We start from the raw sequence: 24,083 nt of genomic DNA, 5'->3' as shown, positions 1-24,083 counted from the left end.
ACAAAATTGAATCAGTAATCAAAAAAAGTCCCACCAAACATCCACGACCAGACAGCTTCCCCATTGAATTCTAGCAAACTTTTTAAAAAGAGAATTAAGACCTACCCATATTAAACTATTGCAAAAAATTCAAGAGGAAGGAATGCTTCCAAACATATACTACAAGTCCAGCATCATCCTGATACCAAAACCAAAAAACAAAGACACTACCAAAAAAAAAAAAAAAAGAAAAAAGAAAATTACAGGCCAATACCCCCGATGAACAAAGATGTAAAAATTCTCAACAAAATATTAGAAAACCAAATTTAACCATACATTAAAAGGATCATACACCATGATCAAGTGGGATTTATTCTGAGGATGCAAAGATGGTGCAATATCCACAAATCAATCAATGTGATACATCCTATTCCTATTAACAAAACCAAGGATAAAATATCATCATCTCAACAGATGCCAAAAAAGCATTTGACAAAATTCCAACATCCATCTATGATTAAAAACTCTGAACAAAGTCGATATAGAGGAAATATACCCAACATAATAAAAGGCTGTATGACAAATCCACATTTTATTAAACATGAAAACCTAAAGGATTTTCCTCTAAGATCATGAACAGGACAAGATGCCCACTCTCAGTACTTTTATTCAACACAGTATTGGAAGTCCTAGCTAGAGCAATCAGACAAGAAAAATAAATAAAAGGCACCCTACTAGGAAAAAACAGGTGAAACGGTCACTATTTGCAGATGGCAAGATACTATTTGTAGAAAACCTTAAGGACTGCACAGAAAATTTTAAAATAAATTGATTCAAGTTGAAGGATACAAAATTAATATACAGAAATCTATTGCATTTCTATGTACTAAAAGGGAGCTATGAGAAAAAGAAAGCAAGAAAACAATCCCATGTACTACTGCATCAAAAGGAGTATCTAGCAATAAAAATAACTAAGGTGAAACACTTGTAGTCTGAAAACTTTAAAACACGGATAAAAGTAACTGAAGACAACATAAAAAAATGAAATGATATACTGTGCTCATGTATTGGAAGGATTAATACTGTTAATAATATCCTTACTACCCAAAGCAATCTGCAGATTTAATGCCGTCCCTATCAAAATGCCAATGCCATTTTCCTCAGAACTAAAAAAAATGGTACTAAAATTTATGTGGAACCACAAAATACCTTGAATTATCAAATAATCTTGAGAAAGAACAAAGTTGGAGGTATCACCCTCCATGATGGCAAAGTATATTACAAAATTATAGTAAACAGAATAGTATGGTACTGGTACAAAAACAAACACATAGATCGATGTAACTGTATAGACAACCAAGAAATAAACTCATGATATCTGGTCAGTTCATCTAGGATAAGGGAGGAAAAAATATACAATTGGATGAAATGATAGTCTCTTCAATAAATGGTGTTGAAAAAACTGGATAGGTATGTGAAAAAAATGAACCTGGGCCGCTCTGTTATACCATATACAAAAATAAACTCAAAATGGATTAAAGACTTAACTGTAAGCCCTGAAACCATAAAACTCCTAGAAGAAAACATAGGCAGTAAGTGTTTTCACATTGGTCCTAACAATATTTTGTTGAGTATGTCTCCTGGGCAAGGGTAATAAAAGCAAAAATAAACAAATGGGACTATATCAAACTAAAAAGCTTTTGCACAGTGAAGGAAACCATCAACAAAATGAAAAAACAACCTACTAAATAAGAGAAGATATTTGCAATGACATATTTGATAAGGGAGTTAAATATCCAAAATATATAAAGAACTCATACAACTCAACATCAAAAAAACAAACATTTCAATTAAAAAATGGGCAGATGACCTGAATAGACATTTGTTGCAAGAGGACGTACAGAAGGCCAACAGATTATGAAAAGATGCTCAACCTCACTAATCATCAGGGAAATGCCAATCAAAACCACATGAGGTATCACCTCATACCTGTCAGAATAGCTATTATCAAAAAGCCAACTAATAATAAGTGCTGGGGAGAACGTGGAAAAATGGTAACCCTCCTACACTGTTGGTGGGAATGTAAAATGGTGCAGCCACTATGGAAAATAGTTTGGAGGTTCCTGAAAAAAATTAAAAATAGAACTACCATATGATGCAGAAATACCACTTCTGGGTATTTATCTGAAGAAAACAAGAACATTAATTTGAAAAGATATATATACCACCATGTTCACTGCAGCATTATTTACAATAGTCAAGATATGGAAACAACCTAAGATGAATGCCCATCAATAGATGAATGGATAAAGAAGATGTGGTATTTATATACAATGGAATATTATTCAACAATAAAAAAAATGAAACATTGCCATTTGTGACAATATGGATGAATCTGGAGGGTATGATAAGTAAGTAAGACAGAAAAATACCATGTGATTTCACTTAGGTGTGGAATCTAAAAAATCAAAACAAATGAACAAACAAAACAGAAGAGACTCATAGAAACAAAGGAAAAAACTGATGGTTGCCAGAGAAAAGTGAGCGGAGGGATGGGTGAAGGGGAGTAAGTACAAACTTCTAGTTAAGAATAAGTCATGGGTACATAACATACAGCACAGGGAATACGCAGTCTGACAATTAAGTTCGGGAACTTGTTGCAATGATGTTGCTAACCTTTTTTGATATCAGAGGGATTATCCATTATGAATTTGTACCAACTGGACAAACAGTTAACCAAGTTTACCACTTGGAAGTGCTAAAAAGGGTGCGTCCAAGTTAGACGACTTGAACTTTTCACAACAATTCAAGATCTTGCATCACGACAATGTACCAGCTCACACAGCACTGTATGTGAGGGAGTTTTTAGCCAGTACAAGTAACGGTATTGGAACACCCTCCCTACTCTCCTGAGCTGGCCCCCAGTGACTTCTTTCTTTACCTGAAGATAAAGGAAATATTGAAAGGAAGACATTTTGATGACATTCAGGACACCAAGGGTAATACAATGACAGGTCTGATGGCCATTCCAGAAAAAGAGTTCCAAAATTGCTTTGAAGGGTGGGCTAGGCGCTGGCATCGGTGCATAGCTTCCCAAGGGGAGTACTTCGAAGGCGACCATAGTGATATTCAGCAATGAGGTATGTAGCACTTTTTCTAGGATGAGTTCGCAAACTTAATTGTCCGACCTCGTATAGTCAATACTATTGTAGTAACTTTGTACAGAGAGAGATGGTTACTAGACTTATCATGGTGATCACATGGTAAGGCATATAAACGTGGAATCACTATGTTGTACACCTGAAACTAATATAATATTGTATGTCAACTATACTTAAAAACAAACAAAAAAATAGGCCTAAGTTTCAAATTCAAAAGGCGCCCCTTTTTTGGAGGTCTTTCATGAATCAGTTCTTCAATAACTTGAAAATCCCACATATATGAGAACTTAAAAAAAAGGTACAGCAATTATGTCTAAGAAAAACAACAGGGTTAGCTAGATGCACTCTTTTAAGGATCAGATGGTATCTGTGGACTTTTACCTTAGAATACACAAATGTACAAAATTTTGTGTGCTGTTTTGGGGGCTCAATGTCCCTGCTTTATAGATTGCTTACTAGTACTGCCTTGATGGGTTAGAAACAAATGTGTATATAAACAATTTTGCTTATGGCTGTGAATGACAACTTTTGGAAGAGAAAAAAACAGCCTGCAACTTGTGAGAACAAAGAGGAAGCCTCGAGGAGGAAGCGTTTTTCCAGTTTAACTGACTTAAGATCAGATGGTTCTTTTCTCCAAGACTCCTTGTTAACCTACCTTCATAAGTACTTATGAAGAAGTCCTGGTCCGATACATGATGAATGTTTAAAAAGAAAAAAAGCACCTACACATGCCAAATTTATGTATTTTTTTCATAGGTAACTGAAACTTCTTCACTGACCCCCTTAATTCCATCTTTCTCCCCTCAACAGAGCAGCCAGATGATCTCATTCATATGAGGCCAGCTATGTTACTTCTTAGCTTAAAAAGCCTCTTGTGGCTTTCGCCTCACTCAGAATAAAAGCCAAAGTCTTTACAGTGATCCGTAACATCCTATGTTATTTGGCAAGCTTATTTCTTACTACATCTTCCATGACATTCCTGTTCACTCTGCCATAGTGACACCGACTCCTGCATTTCAGGTATCCATGATACAACTGCCTGAAATACTCTTTCACCAGAAAAACACACGACTTGTTTTCTTCATTTTCTTAGGTCTTTACTTAAATGTCACTTTCTTTATGAGGCCTTAAAGAACTACTTTATATAAAATGACACTATCACCCTAACCTTAGTACTTTCTAGATTCTTCCCTATTTTATTTTTTTTCTTGTTATTTATCACTATTTACCATACTACACTATTATGATTTTCTGACTACCCTATAGGAATGTGAGCTTCACAAAGGCAAGGCTTTTTTATGGTAAAAAAACAAATCTATCATTTAATTCAACTACTATATCCCTTGTCTAGAACAGTTCTTGGTATACCACAGGTGCTCTATGAATACTTGCATCTGGAATATGAATGAATAAAAGTAGAGATTTGTCCAAGTTCACAAAGCCAATAAGCAACAGAGCTGGCAATGAACAGGTAGGCAGAACTATCTCAATGCTGAAGTCTACAGTCTGCAAAATCTCTGAAGTATCATGGGGCAGAGGATGACTGAAATTACTATAGAAGTCATCTTGAAAGAGCAAATAAATACTATTACTCTCTTTAATCCACTGTCGCTGGAAATACACCTCTCTCTCTCTCTCTCTCTCTCTCTCTCTCTCTCTCTCTCTCTATATATATATATATACACATACATATTTTTTAGTTTTAAATACCCAAGTAATAAAATACAAAACACCCAATTTTTAATAACTAAAGGAATACAATTAAAATTACACTTTAATCTCCATGATCCCCTTTTCTTTCTTCTTAAAGAATGAAAATGTTTCTTTAGTTATAAAGAAATAAAACTTATTCTCTTACTTTTAGATTGGTACTTTCTGGATTTATATAATAGTGATTTTTTTAAAAAGGAATAATAAAATTCCATGATGGAACAATGATTTACACAAACACACACGTGTGTGTATATATATGTATAATACAAAACTAAAAATACATCTCCCCTCCCCTCATCCTTATGAATCCAATCCTAATATACACATCTTTTTCAAGGTTTTGATAGTTTTATGCACTTTTTTGGTAGAATTCATCACACTCATACTAATCAACTGAACTAATAAATATTAGCTCCTTGTTTGGTCATCAGATACAAAATTATGTAGAAAAACATAAAAGGAACAGGAAATGAAAGTAACACGTGTTACTGTCAGAAGTAACTTTAGTACAAATTACCTGTTCGAGAGGAACATGGTTCACCAGGCCACTGACGACTGTTCTTGGGGCTACTTCTCCAACATCTACTTCTTCTACATACAAAGAATCTGCATCAGGATGTTTTCTGGCAGTGATGATACGACCAATTCGAAGATCCAGACGGGAAACATCTATTGGCTTAGAGTCAGCACTTCCTGGTATAGACTGCTGCTTCTTCTCCTTTTTCTCTCCTAAAAAATATATATGAATGGGTAAACATCAGAAGGAAAACAAAACTACTTTGAAAAACTCCATAACATTGATACTGATGAGCTTAAAAGTGTTTATCTCCTATCTCCATTTAAATAACAGAAGAAAGAATTATGCAAGACATAGCAGCTTGAACCCTGTTTTAGCTAATTCACTGTTAAGTAACTGCCTCTATCTCTAGTTAAAGATACAGAGCAGAGGCTGGTAAAAATGGGCCAAATCCAGCACACTCTTTCTAAAACACATCCATGTTTGTTCATTTCCATATTGTCCACGGGAGCTTTTGCACTACAGCAGAGCTGAATAGTTGTGACAAAGTCTTTACAGTCTGTAAAGCTTAACATATTTACTAAATGCCCCTTTACAGAGAAAGTTTGCCTTTCCCTGAAACAGAGCTGTAGAAAATCCTTTAAAATTTTTACTGTGACTCTTTGGAAAATAAAAAATCCTGTATTTAGAAAGAACACAGTCCGTAGCCAACTGACAGAGTGAACTACAACGGAATATAATTTCATTGATAAAATGTTTCTCTTGTCAGTCATACATACCAGTTAACTATACAATGAATTTCTCCATTTCTTACTATTTCCCTGAAGACTCACTAGAGCTTTAGGTTTATACACCGCAACTATTTGAGCAGAAGACAATATTTTATTCTGGTCATATTGTAAAAATTCTGCTTTTATTTATATGCTTTTATTAGCATATGATTATTTTAACCACTGTGCCAAAATGCAACCTGTAAAGAGTTCCCAGTTAGCTGCTCTAGAAGAAAAAAATGTAAACAAAATAAAACTTATTTACCTTTAAATCTGCAGGGTAGAGATAAGGTATGTAGCTTGGAAGCATTCTCTCTCAACTATACCTTTGTTTAATCTTTGAACAAATATTTAATGAGATCTAAGACACTAAAAATATTAAGGTGAGTAGCCCATGCTATGAAGGCACTGAAAATCTCTTCTAAGAAAGACAGATATGTTAATGAATATGTGATAAACAATACATACACAAAGAAATATAGAAGCAGAGAAGAGTAATTCTGCCTGGTGTAGGAAAAGACAATTTTGTGTAAATGACATTCACAATTTATACAGAAAGTTTATAAAAGAGAAGGGAGAGCTAGTTCAAAACAATGGACAACTTTTAATCGTATTAGCAAATTATTAAAAATACCATTTTCCATATTAGCAAAGATTTTTTTTTTATGGTATAATCCCAAACGTGATAGAAAATATATATAAAAAATTACTAGAATATATCAAAAATCTAGGTAGTTATTTTTTAGTGATAAACTATATATTTACTTTGAAATACTGCAGTACAACAATATACCTATGTCCACATATGTTTTTTAAATTCAATCCATTTCGTAGGCATTTGAAATACCTTTATCAGGAATCCACATTCCAGAGGTGATTACAAATATTAAAATCTATACCAAGAAATAGTCATCATAAGGGATTTTAGAAATATTTCACTGACAAATGAGTTATGTTTATATGTGGCAGTCTTGAAAGATTATGTGGACACCACAGTCCTTGCATGAGCAAACTGTGAAATCTGGCAATCCTAACCGCCAAACCCTATGGAACAGCCTTCTATCCCAGCAGTGCTCAATATAGTAGCTGCCAACCACATGTAGCTATTTACATTTAAATTTAAAACAATTAAAAACTCAGTCCAAATATTGAATAGCTAGGTGTGGCTATTGCCTACGATAAGGCAGCTCCATCATCACAAAACTTCCCTTGGACAGACGCTTTCTAGACCAAGAGCTCCATTTGGTCTGTGACTCCCTCCTCCCACAAAGGAGGACTCTGCGATCACATCTGAGTAAAGGTTGACTGATTCTGTAGTCACAGTAACAATGCAACTTCTTTGAGTATGGACTGTACCAAACTTACAACAGGCTGTATAACTGTTTTGTGCCTACTTGTTAATAAATTTTACAAAGTGGAAAAATTAGTCTGACTTGCTTTCATTGTAACTTTACCACCTAGTGATGAAGTTGTGTCGGAGATATACAGCCCCTATCTACTTCTAACTAAACGAGGCTACAGATGTTTATCAAAAAGAACAAATATTAGATGCTAAATTAGCTTAGGTTCACAAATTCCTCAGCCATTTTATATTTTCCGAAAAATTTTAAACGAGTGTAAGTATTATGAGAGGTATTTATAATGAATTATAAAAGCATTTTTAGATACGCCTGGGAAAATGTGAAGTCTAGAAAGTAGAACAAAGGAATCAGATTTATGAATAGAAATATAGCTTTAGCAGCAAGGTACAGATAAACTAGAAAAGGTGAGGTTTTAATGTTAATTCAGGTGAGAGATGGAGCACTTGAACTAAGGCAATGCCTAACAAAAAGGAGGAACAGAGCTGGGTTCTGTTTTAGTGATAGGAATTATAGCCTTCGGTGGCCAATTAGATATGAAAATTGAGGGAATGGGGCAGGTTAAGGTTGATGTAAAGATTTCTAGTCTGGTTGCCTAAGTGGATGGTGATATATCTTCTATCTCAGTTTTCATGGGTTCCTAAAACTTCAACACCCATTGCCTTAGTTTAGACATTCTCGTTTGACTAGAATATCCTTTTCCTATCTTCATAACTGGCCGTAAGCTAACTTTCTACCTGTGACTTCTCTGAAACTGTCCCCAAAACATACACCAAAATTTAGTCATACCAAACTACACATGGGCATCTAAACTTAATCTCTACTTGTGACTGTCTAGTTATGCTGGTCCTTCTACCTTAAATGCCACATATCTGTCGACCTGGTCAACCTTCACACATTTTTTAGGGCCCAGCCTCTATGTTCCAATATCATATTGTCCCTAACTTTATTCTAGTCATAAAAGTTTGAACTCTTTTTGACATCATTACTATTATCAAAAATGCTAAGATCTGATAAAACAGTAAAGAGCCAAATAACCTTAAAGTAAAATACCTTTCTTTTCAATTTTCTCTTTCACCTTCTTTTCTTCTCCTCCTTTTATCTGTTCTTTAGCACCAGAAGATATGGTTGTTAATGGTACAGATTGTATCACATTTTCAGAAACCGTAGAATTAGCTTGCAGTAGAGTACCAGATGGAAATGGTATTTGTTTCACTGACACAGAAAATGAAATAGATATCATTTATATTTAACCAACAAACAAGATGAAAACCATGAAAATGTGAATCACAAATATGAGCTCTTTTTAAAAGACAAATTCACCGCATATGAGCATTATCAAGTCTCTACTGTCTGAAATTGTGAAAAGGCTGCCAAGAAATTAAGTATGTTTTAACCATGATAAAAGAATAAATGCACAATTCTCATTTAATCACTAATTACTAACCAGAGAAAATTACAGATAGCAACAGTAGTAGCTAATATTTATTATGGACTTACTATGTCCCAGACACTTTTCAAAATGCTTTATATTTATTAACTCACGTAATGCTCATAAACACCCTAAGCAGTGAGTTCTATTCATAACTCCATTTATGGATGATCTACCTGAGCCATACAGAAGTCAAGAAATTAGCACACCACACACACAGTGAGCCAGGAAATAAGAATTTATACTCAGGCAGTCCATCTCCAGAGACTATATACTCTCATGGTTTGGCAAAGTGACATGTTTTTAACGCAGGTCTTCTTTTATATTAAACAATCAACTGGAAAGAAGTCTTAATAATAGTCATTTCTATGTCAGAATTAATGGAGAGATAGCATTACTTGTCCATGATTCTATTTCAAAAAACAACTTTTCAAAAAAGCAAAGAAAATTCCTTCAATGATACTATCTATCATTGAATGATTCTGACTATCAAACATGGAAAAATGTTATCTTGAGAGGGATTTTGATGTCTCTTAAATTCTGGCCAATATTCAGACCACTTTTCTGAGGTATTTTTTAAATATCCGTGGAGGCTGTTGCTTTTTTCAGTAATGTAGCTTTATTGATCCCTATTTTATGTTTTACCTTTAGACAGAATACTTCAATTCACACTTGACTTATTTTAGCATTTCAATATGATCAGAGTTGTATAGTCTAATGGTTCAGGGCAATCTTCTAAAACTGGGAGAAATAAAAAGTTGCTTTATATTGCTAATATTTCAACTGTTTATCTAATTCTGTACTTATATTCCAAACCTCCTAGTCTTGTAAAACAACTAGCCTCAAATTTTCCATTGATACTTTCTCTAGTTGATTGATAGTTTTAAGTATACATATTGATTTTTCCTTGTTTTTATTTAGCTCACTAGAGTAGAGTTCATACTACAGCATTCAAAATAATTCACTGAATGAATAATGGTCAAAAGGAAGTAGTTAGTCTACTTGGGCCTCCTTAACTCACCTAGGAAGGATTTTCTCCAATATAATCAAATGCTTTTCTGCGTGAAACTTTGAAGTAGTAACAGAACTATTATTATTATTTCATAATAATGTAAAATTATTTGGATGCCCTTAAAATAATTTTCAAAAAATTTAATTTTATTTAACACAGTATTTGAAATAATTATCTGCCAACTTGGTAATATAAAAATTATACAATTTCATACTTTAGATCTCTAAGCTTCAATTTCCTCATGTACAAAACAAGGGCATTTGTATATACATAATATAAGGATAACAGACACAATGTATGTGAAGCACTTGGCACACAGTACCTGTCAAATAGTAAAACTCAATAAATGTTAACTAAATATTATTATGGCTTATTTTCAATAACTATTCAATAGGAAACTGTGATTATCAAGTTGAAGTATAGTACAGAAATTAAAAGCATAGGTTTCAAAAACCATTTTTTGCATAACAAGATCATTTGCCTTTTCTGTCTCCACTTTCTCGTCTGTAAAGGGGGAGTAATGCACAAAAAGAGCTGCTGTGAGGGTGAGATGAGAAACCAAGCATAATACCTAACTTATTAAACAATAAATGATAAATACTATCATAAATGAAAACAACCTATCATTTCTACATTTAATCACCTCCGTTTTTAATTTCTGCCTGAATTAGCTCTTGCTTCAATTCTTCAATTTCTTTCTTCAGTTTAGCATTTTCAACTCGAAGTTTCTTCTCTTCTCTCAAAGTTGCTTGTAAAACTAGAATCAAGAAAATCCAGTTAAGTATAGCTGTGTTTTCTAAAAGGTTTCTAATAAATGCTACTTGAAAAAAGAGCATAGCCAGTATAAACATAGCTAGGATAACACTAATAACCAAATATTTAGGCAGTTCCTTTATATCACATCTTACTATTTATTAAAATATGATATTTGAAAGAGAGACAGGGAGAAAATCTGCGAAATAATAGTGGAGCATAAAACGTTTTATTTATGAATCATTTTCCTAGCTTTGATAAAGATACTTATGACAACATAAAAACTTGGCTCTAAGTGTCAATGACAGATAAAACTGTAAGAAAGTATGAGTATATTATTTTTTTTAAAGTATAAGATCTAATAATGAAGTCAAACAATAAATACCTATTCTCATTTTTTTGTCATTACTTTGTAAAATTAGCTGAATAATCTTTTATTCCTAATGTCTCAGAAGTTAAGCTGGTCAAACATTCAATGAGTGAAATAACTTCAAGGAGTTACTCAAAATATAGTATGTGTGTTAAAGGTGAGCGACAGGGTATACAAAAATATAAGAGGAAAACAATGATTTTCAGTGGGTTTGGTACTGCTCCCTAGGTAGGATTTTGAAAAGCTGAGGGAGTACTTTTGGTTGTCGCAAATAATACACGTAGGAATCAATACTGGCATTAACTGGGCAGAGGCCAGGGATGCCAGATGTTCTCCAATATCCTAGATATTCCTGCAAAATGAAGAATTGTCTCATATCCCACAGCATATTCCAGTGACCTATTGTATATTTATATAGCTTAAAATACTGTTAATTATTTGAGCTTAGATCCTATTTTTTGTATATAAACACGAAGTAATCCTAAACATACACTCCTAAGTATTTACTTACTGAAATAAACATTTTTATTATTACTACTACTTATAAATTACTCTCTTTTTAATTCTCCTCTATGCTACATACAGGGTTAATGTATGTTTTGAGATTATGAGTATATGTGGGTTATTGTATCTATGAGAAATATTTTCTTTACAAGATATTAAGAGATTTAAAAAATATTTATTGTAAAATTGGAGCAACAGGACTGAGACCCACCAAGGTACGCTGACAAAAAAATGATAAAGGTGAAGAATAAACATGCAACAAATGTAGAAAGGTTCTTTTTTCCTTTAATTAGCAAAATTGAAATGCCAAGTCAAGATACTAAATGCCACCCACCTGAGAAAAAAATTAAGTTTATAACATACATTATTATTACACAGAAGCACTGATCATCTCTAGTCTCTTCATCTTACTAATGGGAAAAAAATATTAAGAATTTTAAGAAAAAAATTCAGAATAGCAAGAAAAAATGTCATAAAACATTATAAAATAATTAAGAGTATTATAAAATTAAGAAGAAAAAAGAATTGATAAAGGGAAAAATTTTGGATAGTAAAAAATGTAGGATTCTGTGAGCCATTCATTTGTTTTCATTAGTAATGGTAAAAGATTTTGGAATTTTCATTACAATATTAACATTAGCTATTGAAAAATAAAATATAATTAAATAAATCAAAAATCAACCTAAATCCTAAAAGCAGAAATTCAGATTTAATATTTTTATACATATAATCACAGCAATTTCTAAGTAAACCAAAGAAGTACTAGGAAGATTTTAAAAATCATTTCAGAAAATACCTTAGTAGAGAATAATATGAAAGTATATGAGTATACATTCTCTTCTATACCAACTTAGACGAGATATTTCAGTTCATATTTGATTTGACCCAAATTTTCTTCATTTTTAATGTTTAATTCTATTTTAAACATTAATTTAACTTCAGTAACTTGAAATACATTGTTTTCTCTACATATCACCTCGTATCATACGTTTATTATATAACAATTCTAATTTATCTTAGACTATTATTTCACTCAAAATTGAAATATTAAAGGAATCTAAGTTATCAAGATGAAGTAATAATTTGTGGTAAACACATTTTTTTTTCGTCTGTTAATTCATGAATTCATTTTAAGTATCTCCTTAGGAAATTTAAAATTTTCTTACTTGCTTTTTCTTTAAGAAGAGCAACTTGCTGCTTAAGATACTCAATAATTTGATCTGCCTCTGCTCCCTTCTGTTCCAGTCTCTTCAGAACAGCATCATTGTTTGCCATTTTTGCCAAGAAACGGCAGACAATCCTAAGTGAAAAAATAAGTGATAAATTATACTGTGAAAGGAATAAATTTATTGTATAGGATACTGAAAAGAAAAACATTTTCTACTCTAACAGATCAATGTGTTAGAAAAACTCTTTTCCTACAAACAACCAAAGGCAGAATGTTAAATAAATTAATCCCTGAATCTGGAAGAGGAAATCAATTTTTCTCCTAAGTGTAGAAAACATGTTATTTAACCATATTTCAGGTTGGAAAGTTTTGAAGAAAGCTTTAAAATACCATGAGTATTATGACAAAAATGGGAACGCTAAGGGAAAAGAATAACAACCTTAACTAAGTTATAACTGAGTACCACACCTGGGTTCCAAAGTAAAAATTGCTGAATTCCTTCTTTATACGTTACTTTAGTATGTCGGATATTTCTACTGTTTATTTAATTATGTACAAGTCTAAGGAGGAACATGTGATTATGAAATATTAAAAACAAAAGATTAAAAATTAGGAAAACATCAATATTAATCATATGCCTACTCAGAAGTAATAATATATATACTGTGTCCTTTGTAAAACAAAATTATTAGAATTTTAATTTTATAATAATTCATAGATAACATCCTGTCATGTGCAGAAAAATATAAGCAAACATTCCAAGATTAATTCATCATGCTAAAGTTTAAACTGACCAATATTTCAACTTAATAAAAGACAGGGTTAATCATGAACGAAACTACGAATTGTTCTTTTTTACCTGATCATATAATTCAAAGTATACCAATTTATAATCCAAAGTGTAACAATGACATGAGCATTGCTGAAATAATTCTGATTTTAAATAAATGATGCACTCAATAAATGGTGAAATTTTTATTTTAAAAATTTTCTAATGAACAAATACAAGATTGTTTTAAAATTTCAAATTATTATGCAATATCCATTCTATAAAGAACATTCTGAAATGTTTAGCTTTTTTTATAAAAAGAAAACCCTCAAAAACCTTCATGCTAAAGTTGACAATTTATGATATAGAAGCAATTAAAAAACCCTGTAAAAATAAAAGTTGCTAGTAAATGAAGAAAATATAAATGGGGGTTAACCTGGAAAAGACACAGAAAACTGTCCATTTTATTATATAACAGTTTAGAAAAATACAGAGGGAAAATAGTTATAAAACTGAAAATAAAGATATCACCTTTTAAATTCTGCCAATTTTTCACAAAATAAACACAGAATATCCTGTTGTTGTTCCTCAAATATTTGCAAAGCCAAAATTTTAGAGAAAAATGCAAACTGACATATGAAGAAAGGTACAGTAAAAAAGCTACGTTCTTCTGAACTTTTAGTATCTAAGCTACAGCATTGTTATAGTTTAACGTCTTTCTATTTTAGTCTATGATAAGCTATGATCAAATATATTCAATAGGTGAAATATAGCTATCTCACACAAGTGAAATAATGAGTATTTGATTTGACATGATTTGTAACTTTTACTTCTCTGGCAAAGAAAAAATTTAATGAGTAACTGTAAGATGAATGTAAAATTAGTTGATAGACTTCAGAAAACAACCTAGCAAACTAGTATCTTAACTGATAAAAAACAAAGTGTGAAGTAGTAGGTGTAAAGTAGTTTTCATGAATTCACCAGCAGTCTGAGAAAGTCATCTCACAAATATCAGCCAAGTTGCTGCCTGATAGAACAAAACATGAAACTCATGACAACTGACACAAAAAGTTTAAAAAGACTAACAATAATTTGCAAAACAGAGATTATAGATCCTATACCAACAGAAAAAAGATATACAATTTTACTGAGTTGACAAACTGAATAAGTATCTGCAAAACACAGTTACAAAATAAGTTAAATAAAATAAGACTTTTATAGTACATACTGAAGCACTGGCATAAGTTTTGGAAGAAAGAATTCCATGTTTTAAAACACAGAAACACAAATAAGCTGACTATATTAAACATATATACACATCAATGTGCTGTGTAAGAGGAAACAATATAACAAAGGGAAATGATAAAACTTTGAATATTTATAAAAACTATAAATGAGAGGTATCAGAAAAGTCCTCAAAAATCAGTTTTCTGAAGGTGTTAAGACATCAGGAAATGTAAAATCCAATTTTTTGTAAAAGCAAAGTATTATCACAAACTGAAAACACAGAAAGGATTACTGCTAGTTAAGACTAGGTAATAATTCCAGCTTGGCAGAAGCTAGCTAATAAATATCAGTTTGAACATCTTTATAAATAAACTACGTACATTTTTTTTTTCAATAAAACGTTCAATAAGAAACATACCTAACAATAGGTTACGGAATAGTAAGTCCAATGTACATACCTGTCTCTCCTACAAATACAAAAAAAGCATGTAAAAATCATCCAACTTTTAGATTAATTCTTATACTTTTTTGACTTTAAATTCTTTAGGACACAAATATGCTATATATGTATATTTTACATGTTTGTTTAATTATAATACATAAGCATATTATAAAGTAAGTATAATTTATATACTTGGCTATAAGTTTACAAATACTTACTTAGGTTAATGTAGTTTTAAATTGCAAACTAGGACTGAGAAAGGTGTATCACCAGAAATATTCAGTAAAAATTGATTTATTTCTAACACAATGATTAGACAAAACATGATAAATAAAGGGAAAAAAAGATAATATGTTAGCAACAGAGAAATGTTAGTGGAAACCACATATTTAGGCCATTAAATTTTAAAATATTGAGAATGGAGAGGGATGAGTGATCCTACTCAACCATTCATATAGAAAGTAATTATGGATAATATTAGAAGCCATTTCAAATTTCCTGATAGGTATTATTAGGTCATGATAATGCCTAGTAGTTATTTTGTCTTTAGTAACTGCCAGGTCCTTTTCGAAGCACATCACAGGATTAACTTATTTAATCACTACAATACCATGAGGTACATACTATTATCACTCCCTCTTTTATTTAGAATATTAAGAACTTATTACAAGAGTAATAAAAGTAATTTAATAAAAAAGAACATGGACTTGGAAATCACACAGACCTTGGATCTGCTACTTAATAGCTGTGTGACGTTTAACAACTTCCTTAGCCTCTCTGAGACTCAGTTTTCTCATTTGTGGAATAGAGATGATTTACTATATCTCATAGTGCTGATGTGGGCCTAAATGAGATACCATGAGTAATACTTAAGATTTTTGACACATAGGTAATATACTATGCCAGGCACTAGCAAAATTTTAGAAAACACAAAAAGATAGAATACACACACACACACACACATACACACACAGAGACACACACACACACTCTCACGCATCCCCAACTTCAAGAAGCTCATACTATAGTGGGTTACCTATGTCGCGGTAATTTCTAGATCACTAGGAATGACTTTTTTGTTGTTTTGTTTTTTTAAGGATTAAGGATTAAGAACATAAAAACTAAATTACAGAGATTGACATTAAAAATATACTTAATTTGTCTTAGCTGCCTGTTCATTTATTTGTGAATGTATATAAGCCATGGAGGTAATAAATATTAATATATTTATATTAATTATAAATGTTATGTTTATAACATGCAAGATATCAAATGATTCCTGTCCTCAGGAATACAATTAAACAATAGCTAATTGAGCATCTTGCACACTTCTCCCTACAAATAGATACTGTCATAACTGGAAACTCAAAGATAACAGACTTGAGATTATTTAAACAAATGGTACACAAAGAAGTAACACTCAAAGGCATATAGCAGATTTCATTTGAACGCCTTGTGAAGGTCTTCTAAGAACTGGCATATAATAGATCTCAGCTCTAGCTCAGAAGGCAAAGCAATCCAGAAGCCATACATACCAATTTGCCAAAGGCACACAACTGGCCAAGAATATCAAGAGAAACGTTTTATGAGAAAGATATAAATTGTTTTGGTTTAAGGGAAGGAAAAAAAAATTCACTGACTGTATTATGCTCAATTTCGCTGTGCAACTAAAACTGCTCTAAAAAAGAAAAGCTATTTAACTCTCATTCAAAGAGGAAAGTATCTTTTCTTAGGACAGTCATTTCTCTGGCAATAATCAAATTTTTGAAGCAAATAAAACTTAGGAATGACTATAAAACACAGTAGCTACCAACCAGTGTCTACTTTTTCTCTACTCCTAGATAACTGGTTATACCGGCAATATTATTCATGATGCCAATACTAAAAATAATTTTTGTGAGATATTTCGGGTTAGTTTCTTATCAAGTCTGTGTTGACAAAACTTCTCAAATACTAAGCTATTTATTTTTTTTAGAATTAGAAGTTCTGGAAACAGGTTTCCTAGTACTTGCTGATTAACTGTCATTTCGATTTTTCAAAAATATAAGTAGCATGCGTAAGTTTACAGTGTGTTTCTAGTAATATGCAGATAACAATCACTAATACTGGTAGAAGAATATAGTGGGTTTTTTTAAAGTATTTATACCAACAAATGTTGCTGGAATCACATACTTGACAGGCTGTGTGAGACTTGGTAAAGTTACTTAATTTCTCTATGCTTCATCTTCTTAATTTATAAAATGAGGATACTTATTATTTGATTTCACCTTCTACTTTCTTGGCATCTCCTTTTAGAGTTCCTTTTTCTTGATTTGTATGTTGATACTCTTCGGGGGTTTGTTCCCGATCCCTAGTTTCTTCTGGGGATCACAACTGATAACCACACAGATCAGAGACGCCACTGTTGTTCCAGGGTTAAGTGTTTTAACTGAATGCAAATGCCTCTAAGCAAAGCAAAACGGACTTCACCACCCCCTGCTGTCAGCTATTTAAGTTACCTGCCAAATCTCTACGAAGTTCATGACCTTAACTTTACTTATAGTCTGTGATTTTGAACCATGTGCTGGAGTCAAAGTTGACAGCAAATTTAAACATGTTCTTACTCACTAAGCTTTCACACATATGGGGGAAAAACAGTAAATTGGAGAACTTGAAAAAAAATGAGGTTGTTTAAAGCAACTGTGCTAGTTTAACAAGACTGCTTAAGGCTCAGACAAATCCGAATCTTTTACCTTTAACTCAGTGCTCATTTCATTATTTTGTGCCAACTGCTCCACACGATTTTCAATTTTACATTGGGTACTCACTGAATTTCAAAACTTTGAAAGTTTCCTTAGTCTCTTCAGAGCTTTTAATATGCTAATGTGCAGTGGGTTTCTCATATATGATAATGTTAATAATAGGTAACACTTGTAGAGCATTTATTATGGGCTGGCTAAATACTTTAAATAGATCACCTGTATGTTAAATAGTGTAATTATCTCCATTAAACAGAGACGGAAACTTGAATTAAAATTAATTTGCACCAGGTCATGTGTCTAGTTTCTAAATGAGAATTAAAACTGAGGTCTGATTCTGAAGTCACCTCTTTTAATGCTCAAGCTATAATTTCTCTACAGGATGTAATTATGAAGCATTCCCCAGTGTATTTAACCACGGAGTCCTAACCAAAGAAGACCTATTAGTAATATTTATTCGAGCTGGTATTGTCTAAAACAGTTTGGGAATGCTGGCTTAGTCTGTGCTAAAATAAAAGAGATTATGAGATTAAAATAGATATGATACTTAACTGCATGCACAGTAATTAAAAATATAAAATATTTAAAGGAAAAAAGACACAGAGAACAGTACAAGAGAATGCTAATTGTACTTGGACAGTGAAAGTGGAGACTTTTTTTTCTTTACTAAATTGAAAAAAACAAAATGAACATATGTTTATGAGTCTTCAAAACTACTTCTGAAAAGTATTATCTGAATTATTCTGCCTCTTCACATTTTGTTCAACATTCATAATCATATTCCATTAAACCGAAAATGCTATTGTAAGATGCCTCTAAACATAAAAACTTCATAAAAGCTGAAGCTGATTTTATCAAATACACGAATTCAGAGTACATCTTAACTGTTAAAACACACATATAATAGATTATTTCTGAAATTCCTATCATTTCTAAATGGCTTCCCTTTACCTCAGCAATTTCCTAGGTAGTCTCCCCCACTCTGATTCTAAATACCTGGTAATTTCTTTTAATAAATTCCCTGCCCCAGGCTCTCAATGATAGGAACCAAATATAAACAAGTAAGCTATTGCTTTGAAATGGAAGTTTTAAGTGCAGAGTTAAAATTTTACTTTATAGTGTAGGAATTGCACAGAAATTTGAAAGTGTCTACTTCCCAAAACATCTGATTTCACTGTTTCAGAACTGCAATTAGCTAAAAAAATCTTCTTAGATACTCTAAGCACTGTATTTCATCAACTCTAAGACGCTATCAATTGTAAAAAGACTCCAATCACAAGATGCTCTATTATTTTATGTATCATTTAAAAAAAAAACTGCTGATTAATCCAATGCTTTCTTATCACGTAGTCATACCTGTTATCATTTATTGAAAGATCTGTTTTAAATTTAGCCCTATTTTTGTATCACTCTTTTGTTTTCTGTATTTAGCATACATAACTTTTCATTTTAATGCTAATTAATCTTTTAAATGATACTGAAAATGGAGATTAAAATCTACAAGCATAGATAAACAGTACACATAAGTCAATTGAACTGATGACAGTAACAGTTATGACCAAGTATACGTAAGTGCGGGCACTGACAAATAACTCACAACTACCACTTAGTCTATAGTGCTTTTAAGACATCAACAATTATAAAATATACCGTATTTCAGAGGTGTAAATATGAAAAAAGGAGGTATCAGAATAGCCAAACTATGGTATTTTAATCACTTTTTTCCTTTCTTCTACCATCATCTCTAGTCTTACTTTCCAAATTTCTTTTTTCCATTTGCTTTGCAATCTAATCGCCAAGTTACCTCACCCTGAGAACATCCTTATTACAGTGCTACACAATATAGTACTTTTTAGAACTAGATTACTCATGCTAGTATTTAAAATGAGTCAAAAGTCACAATTTTAAAAGGTAAGTAATAAAATTAAATATTCTGAGAACAACGCATCCCAGAGACACTCAAAATACGTAACAGAGGCAACTGCCAATAATCCCAGGAGTCTTATAGCAACCTTTGCCAAAACATAGAAAGATATAAAACTATGCTTTCTGTGAAAGCTCTTTCTTATTTATTTTAGTGTGTGGAGAGGAAATGAATTCAAATTCTAGCTCTGCTACTCATTAGCTGTATGACTTTTTTAAAACTTTAATTTTTAATTTTTTTTATTGAGGTGTAATTGACAGATAAAACTATATTAGTTTCAGATGTACAGCATGATTCAATATTTGTACAGTCTATTGTAAAATGATCACCACAAAAGATCAGTTAACATCTTTCACCACAGTTACACGTTTTTTTTTTCTAATATGAACTTTCCAGATCCACTCTCCTAGTGACTTTCAAATATTTAACACAGTATTATTAACAACAGTTAACTACAGTATTATTGACCATGCTGTACATCCCCATTACTTAATTATTTTATAACTGGATATTTGCCTTCTTCCCCTTTATATTGAGGACACGAGGAGTCCTGGAGGTTTTAAAGGATGGCTATGAGAGGACAGTCCATACATTTCAGATACTATGGCTATTAACATAGAAAACCAGTGAAATACGCATAAAATTTTAAGAGGGGTATGTCTAGGTCTCCGATGGCCCTATTGCCATACAAAACGCTCTTTTACCTGCTTCAGATTTTCTTCAATGGGATTTAACCACCTCTTTCCACCCACAGGTACACTCATTATCTTTCTCCCATTTTTTATCCAAAAACACAGCTAATAGCCACTACTCTAGTGACTCAGAGACAGCATACATTGTCATCTAACCTTGACAACTTTGTGAGATAATATTTCCATTTTATAAATAAACTCAGAGAAACCTGACTTGTCTAAATCCATTCAAACACTAAATGGAAAAGCCATAATTTGAACTTGTGTTTGTGACTCCAAAACTCACACTACAACTCATTTTTAAAGCCTTCCCCAAACCTAATGAGAGGAAATTAACTCACCATCCACTAATACTCTTACAAGTCATAATTAAGAACACTAAGAATATGATTGGCTATTTCTTACCACCTCTCCGGTAAGCCACTAACATGTCTTCTCTGTGTTACTGCAAAAACCTCCTAAATGTTCTTTTCTTCCAACCTGCCCCTTTCAGTCTATCTCGACAACAGCCAGAGAGGCTTTTAAAAAGTCAGATGTATAACACTCCACTGCTCCAACCCCTCCAATAGCTTAGGTGTCCTCAAGACTCTTGCCAACCTGCTCCTGCTTTCTCTGACTTTTGTCTCCAGCTTTCATCACTTCACTCAACTCTATAACAGGTTTCTTGCTGTTCAGGCAGTTGCTCCTTCACAGCTTTTGCAATGGCTGGTCGCTCTGCCTGACTGCACTTCTCCAAGACGTCTGTGTGGTTAGTTCTCTCACTTCTGTCAGCTCTCTACTCGAAAGTCATTTTTTTCAGTGAGACCTTTCCAGGCCCCACTAAAATTCCAACCTATATCCTCCTTCTCTGCTTTTTAATTTTTCTCTTCAACACTCATTACGACCTAAAATGGGATGTCTTTTTCTGTTTAATATGTGTATTCCTCAGTAAACTGTGAACTACAGGGAGGCAGGAATTTGGTGTTTTGTTCACTGCTCTTTCCCCAAGGCCGGAAACAGTGCCAGGTACATAGTGGGCACTTAATAACTACTTGCGAAATGAATTCCTGCCCCCCTCTCCACGTAAACACATGTATGAATATATCTTTTCCAGTAGCATCCTTTCCCTCCACTCCGCATCCCATCTCTCAAACTTGGCTCCTTCAAAAGGTCCCAAGCTCTTCCCTACTTCCTCATGCCCCGATTAGTGCTGGTGCAAGCGGGCTTCCCACTCGTACTCGCAGGCCAGGTCTCATCTCCCGAGGGCAAGTAAGGGAAAGATAACACCTACGACCACAGTCCGCCCACCCCAGGACCCTCCAAGGACGCCACTCACATGAATCGGCGGACAGTGGCACCTTAAAAGCCTCAGCCCGAAGCAAGTAGGGACAGGCCTCTCGCACACGACGGCACTGAGAAAGGTCCCATCGAGGTGTCCGTACAGGACGCCTGAGGGTTTCCCCGATTCAACTCCAAATCTGTTCCCTCTTCCTGTGCGCGGCCACAGCGCGCTTCCCGTCTTCCATTCCCTCAGCCAATAAACGCCAACCCCCTGCGCCTCGTCCTCGGTCGCGATATTCCGTCGCCAGGTTGGGCAAGGGGCAAGACACTGGACGTCGGGGTCTTTCCTCAATGTTGTGGCGCGGGAGCTGTGAGGTCAGAGGAAACGACCGGGCCGAGTGGGGTGTGGGCGTGGAGAGCTGGGATCTGTCAGTGGAGCGGGCCGGGCTCGCGCTCTCGGCTGTATTCTGAGCTGGGCGCTTCGGCTGACTCAGCTCGCAGGCAAAGGGCAGTGTCTGGGCTCCGGCCGTTGCAGGAGCTACCTCATTGGTAGCAGTATCCGAAATGCCCGGCCTGGTGCACAAGCAGTAGCGGCAGCACCAGCCACAGCGCCAGCCCTGGGGCCCTGTGTAGAATCTCCATCCCCTTGTCTTTGTGTCCGCCTGCGTCCCCAGACTCTAAGGCAGGTATTTGGGTTTCCCACTTGTATTTGTCGTAGTGGGTGGGGCTGGTGGGAGGTAGAAGAAAGGTAGGTGCAGCGAGTGGCCCTGCCTGTCTGCAGTGAAAGGTAGAGCCAATCTTGGGACTGCTTGCTGTTCCTAGTGTCCCCATCCCTAGCTGCAACCTGCCTTCCGCCTACACACGTTTACCTGAATCCTCTGAAAGTGATCACAGCATCACTGCTTCAAAGCATTACATAAAGAGAAGGTTAGAGAATGTGGAATCGGCTCTCCATTGCTCCCCACAGATGCGAACTTTTGCTTCGTTTTTTTTTGTGCTTTGCAAAGGTCTACTCATTGTTGAGATGTAATTTCCTTGTGGAGTGGAAGAAAGTGAACAAGTGGAAGTTACTTTAGAATTGCCACTGATTGATTTTACAAGGACCATTGTCCCTGTTTTCATTTGGGTCAGAAAACACTTTTCAAGGGAAAGTATATAAATGAACTAGTTTTATTCGCCCATTGAAGAAACGTGTAAACTGTTTTATTCATGATGAAATCAGCATCTTTTCCATTTTCCCCTTTTCCATTTTTTACCCTTTCCCCCCCATTTCAATCATTTCAACTCCAAGTTCTTTGAGGGCACCAGATTGTGTCTTGTTCACTGTCATTAGGCCTGACCGCTGGAAAAACACCAGACTTAAACAATAGAATCTTCAAGATAATTTGTTGAGTGAATGAATTTTCAAACCTAATGGCTTACATTGTTGTTTTTCCTCAACTAACCTCTCACCTCAGCTGTTTTTTTTTAACTAGTTTTTTTCCACTCACCAACTGAGCAAATCTATGTGTATTTTTGTGTGTGTGATCCTTTACGTGCACTGGTCTAAGAGGTAGTTGAAGCGGAACACTGATGAAGTGTTTTATGCCAACTAGTGTTGTATCTTTCTGAATCATTTGCATTTTCTTTATTTGGTTGTCGGATTTTTAGTTGTCCAAGAGATAGAGGCATCTAATTGAAATCAATAGTATAGTTTAGAAGGATTGAATAATAAAATGCAACAGTTCACTGTCTGCCTTCCTCCTCTCAGTCCTGTTCTTCAGAGTTAACTTTTAATCTTGCCTAATTTTAGGTCTGTATATTGAATAATAAGTTAAACTGCTAGTTCTCTTTTTTTAAATTGACTTAAGATAGTCCACACCATCCACAACCTTTCTTCTCCAAATTTTTGAATAGTTATAATTTTTAGTTTATATATTGATTAGTTTTATAACTTCTAAATAATATATTTAACCTCTATTGTTTTCACGTCAACTTTTGAAAATATATTTTGGCTCCTTATTTAGTAAAATGATGAAAGTAGTGACTGTACCTTTTCCTTTACCACTGCAGAAACCAAATCCACTCCCACCTTCCCTTAGCTGCACCTTTACTTATACGTTGTTGTTTAGTAATATTTACACTATATTTCTTAATTACAATTTTTTTGCTTTGTTTATGTGCTATAAAAACCAACAAAATGTTACCATATTATGGCTTTGTAAATATTCTTCAGTGTAGAACCAACAAGTATGCTGTGATACATTTCCTTCCCAATGTTTTAATTTGACAATTCCTGTGCTACACTAGGAGAT

General features: G+C 33.7%; 2 protein-coding genes across 5 annotated transcripts in view; one reads left to right on the top strand and one right to left on the bottom strand.

The window, feature by feature from the left end:
• AIMP1 (aminoacyl tRNA synthetase complex interacting multifunctional protein 1) overlaps positions 1-21,978 on the bottom strand; it is a 34,305-nt gene extending 12,327 nt beyond the window's left edge. The window contains exons 1-5 of one of the 2 annotated variants that reach the window (XM_088792346.1): positions 21,845-21,978; positions 12,736-12,869; positions 10,586-10,699; positions 8,552-8,713; positions 5,371-5,582 (exon numbers count right to left, since the gene is read on the bottom strand). In XM_088792346.1, coding sequence (XP_088648472.1) covers positions 5,371-5,582; positions 8,552-8,713; positions 10,586-10,699; positions 12,736-12,869; positions 21,845-21,846 — 624 coding nt within the window. In that variant the 5' untranslated portion in view covers positions 21,847-21,978. The remainder of the gene's footprint in view (positions 1-5,370; positions 5,583-8,551; positions 8,714-10,585; positions 10,700-12,735; positions 12,870-21,844) is intronic. The other variant, XM_088792347.1, reaches the window with a different exon arrangement.
• A 198-nt stretch (positions 21,979-22,176) lies between these two features.
• TBCK (TBC1 domain containing kinase) overlaps positions 22,177-24,083 on the top strand; it is a 179,130-nt gene continuing 177,223 nt past the window's right edge. Inside the window, exon 1 of one of the 3 annotated variants that reach the window (XM_019738922.3) lies at positions 22,177-22,471. The gene's annotated coding sequence lies outside the window, so the exon portion shown is untranslated. Of the gene's footprint in view, positions 22,476-24,083 lie in introns of all 3 variants that reach the window. The other 2 variants (XM_019738920.3, XM_019738921.3) reach the window with 2 other exon arrangements.

Source organism: Rhinolophus sinicus, chromosome 1 (assembly GCF_057876585.1).
Source record: "Rhinolophus sinicus isolate RSI-liver-muscle chromosome 1, RSI-T2T, whole genome shotgun sequence".
Classification (NCBI taxonomy): Eukaryota; Metazoa; Chordata; class Mammalia; order Chiroptera; family Rhinolophidae; genus Rhinolophus; species Rhinolophus sinicus.
The sequence above is the reverse complement of the archived record's forward strand: the minus strand, read 5'-3'. Positions and strand labels throughout refer to the sequence as shown.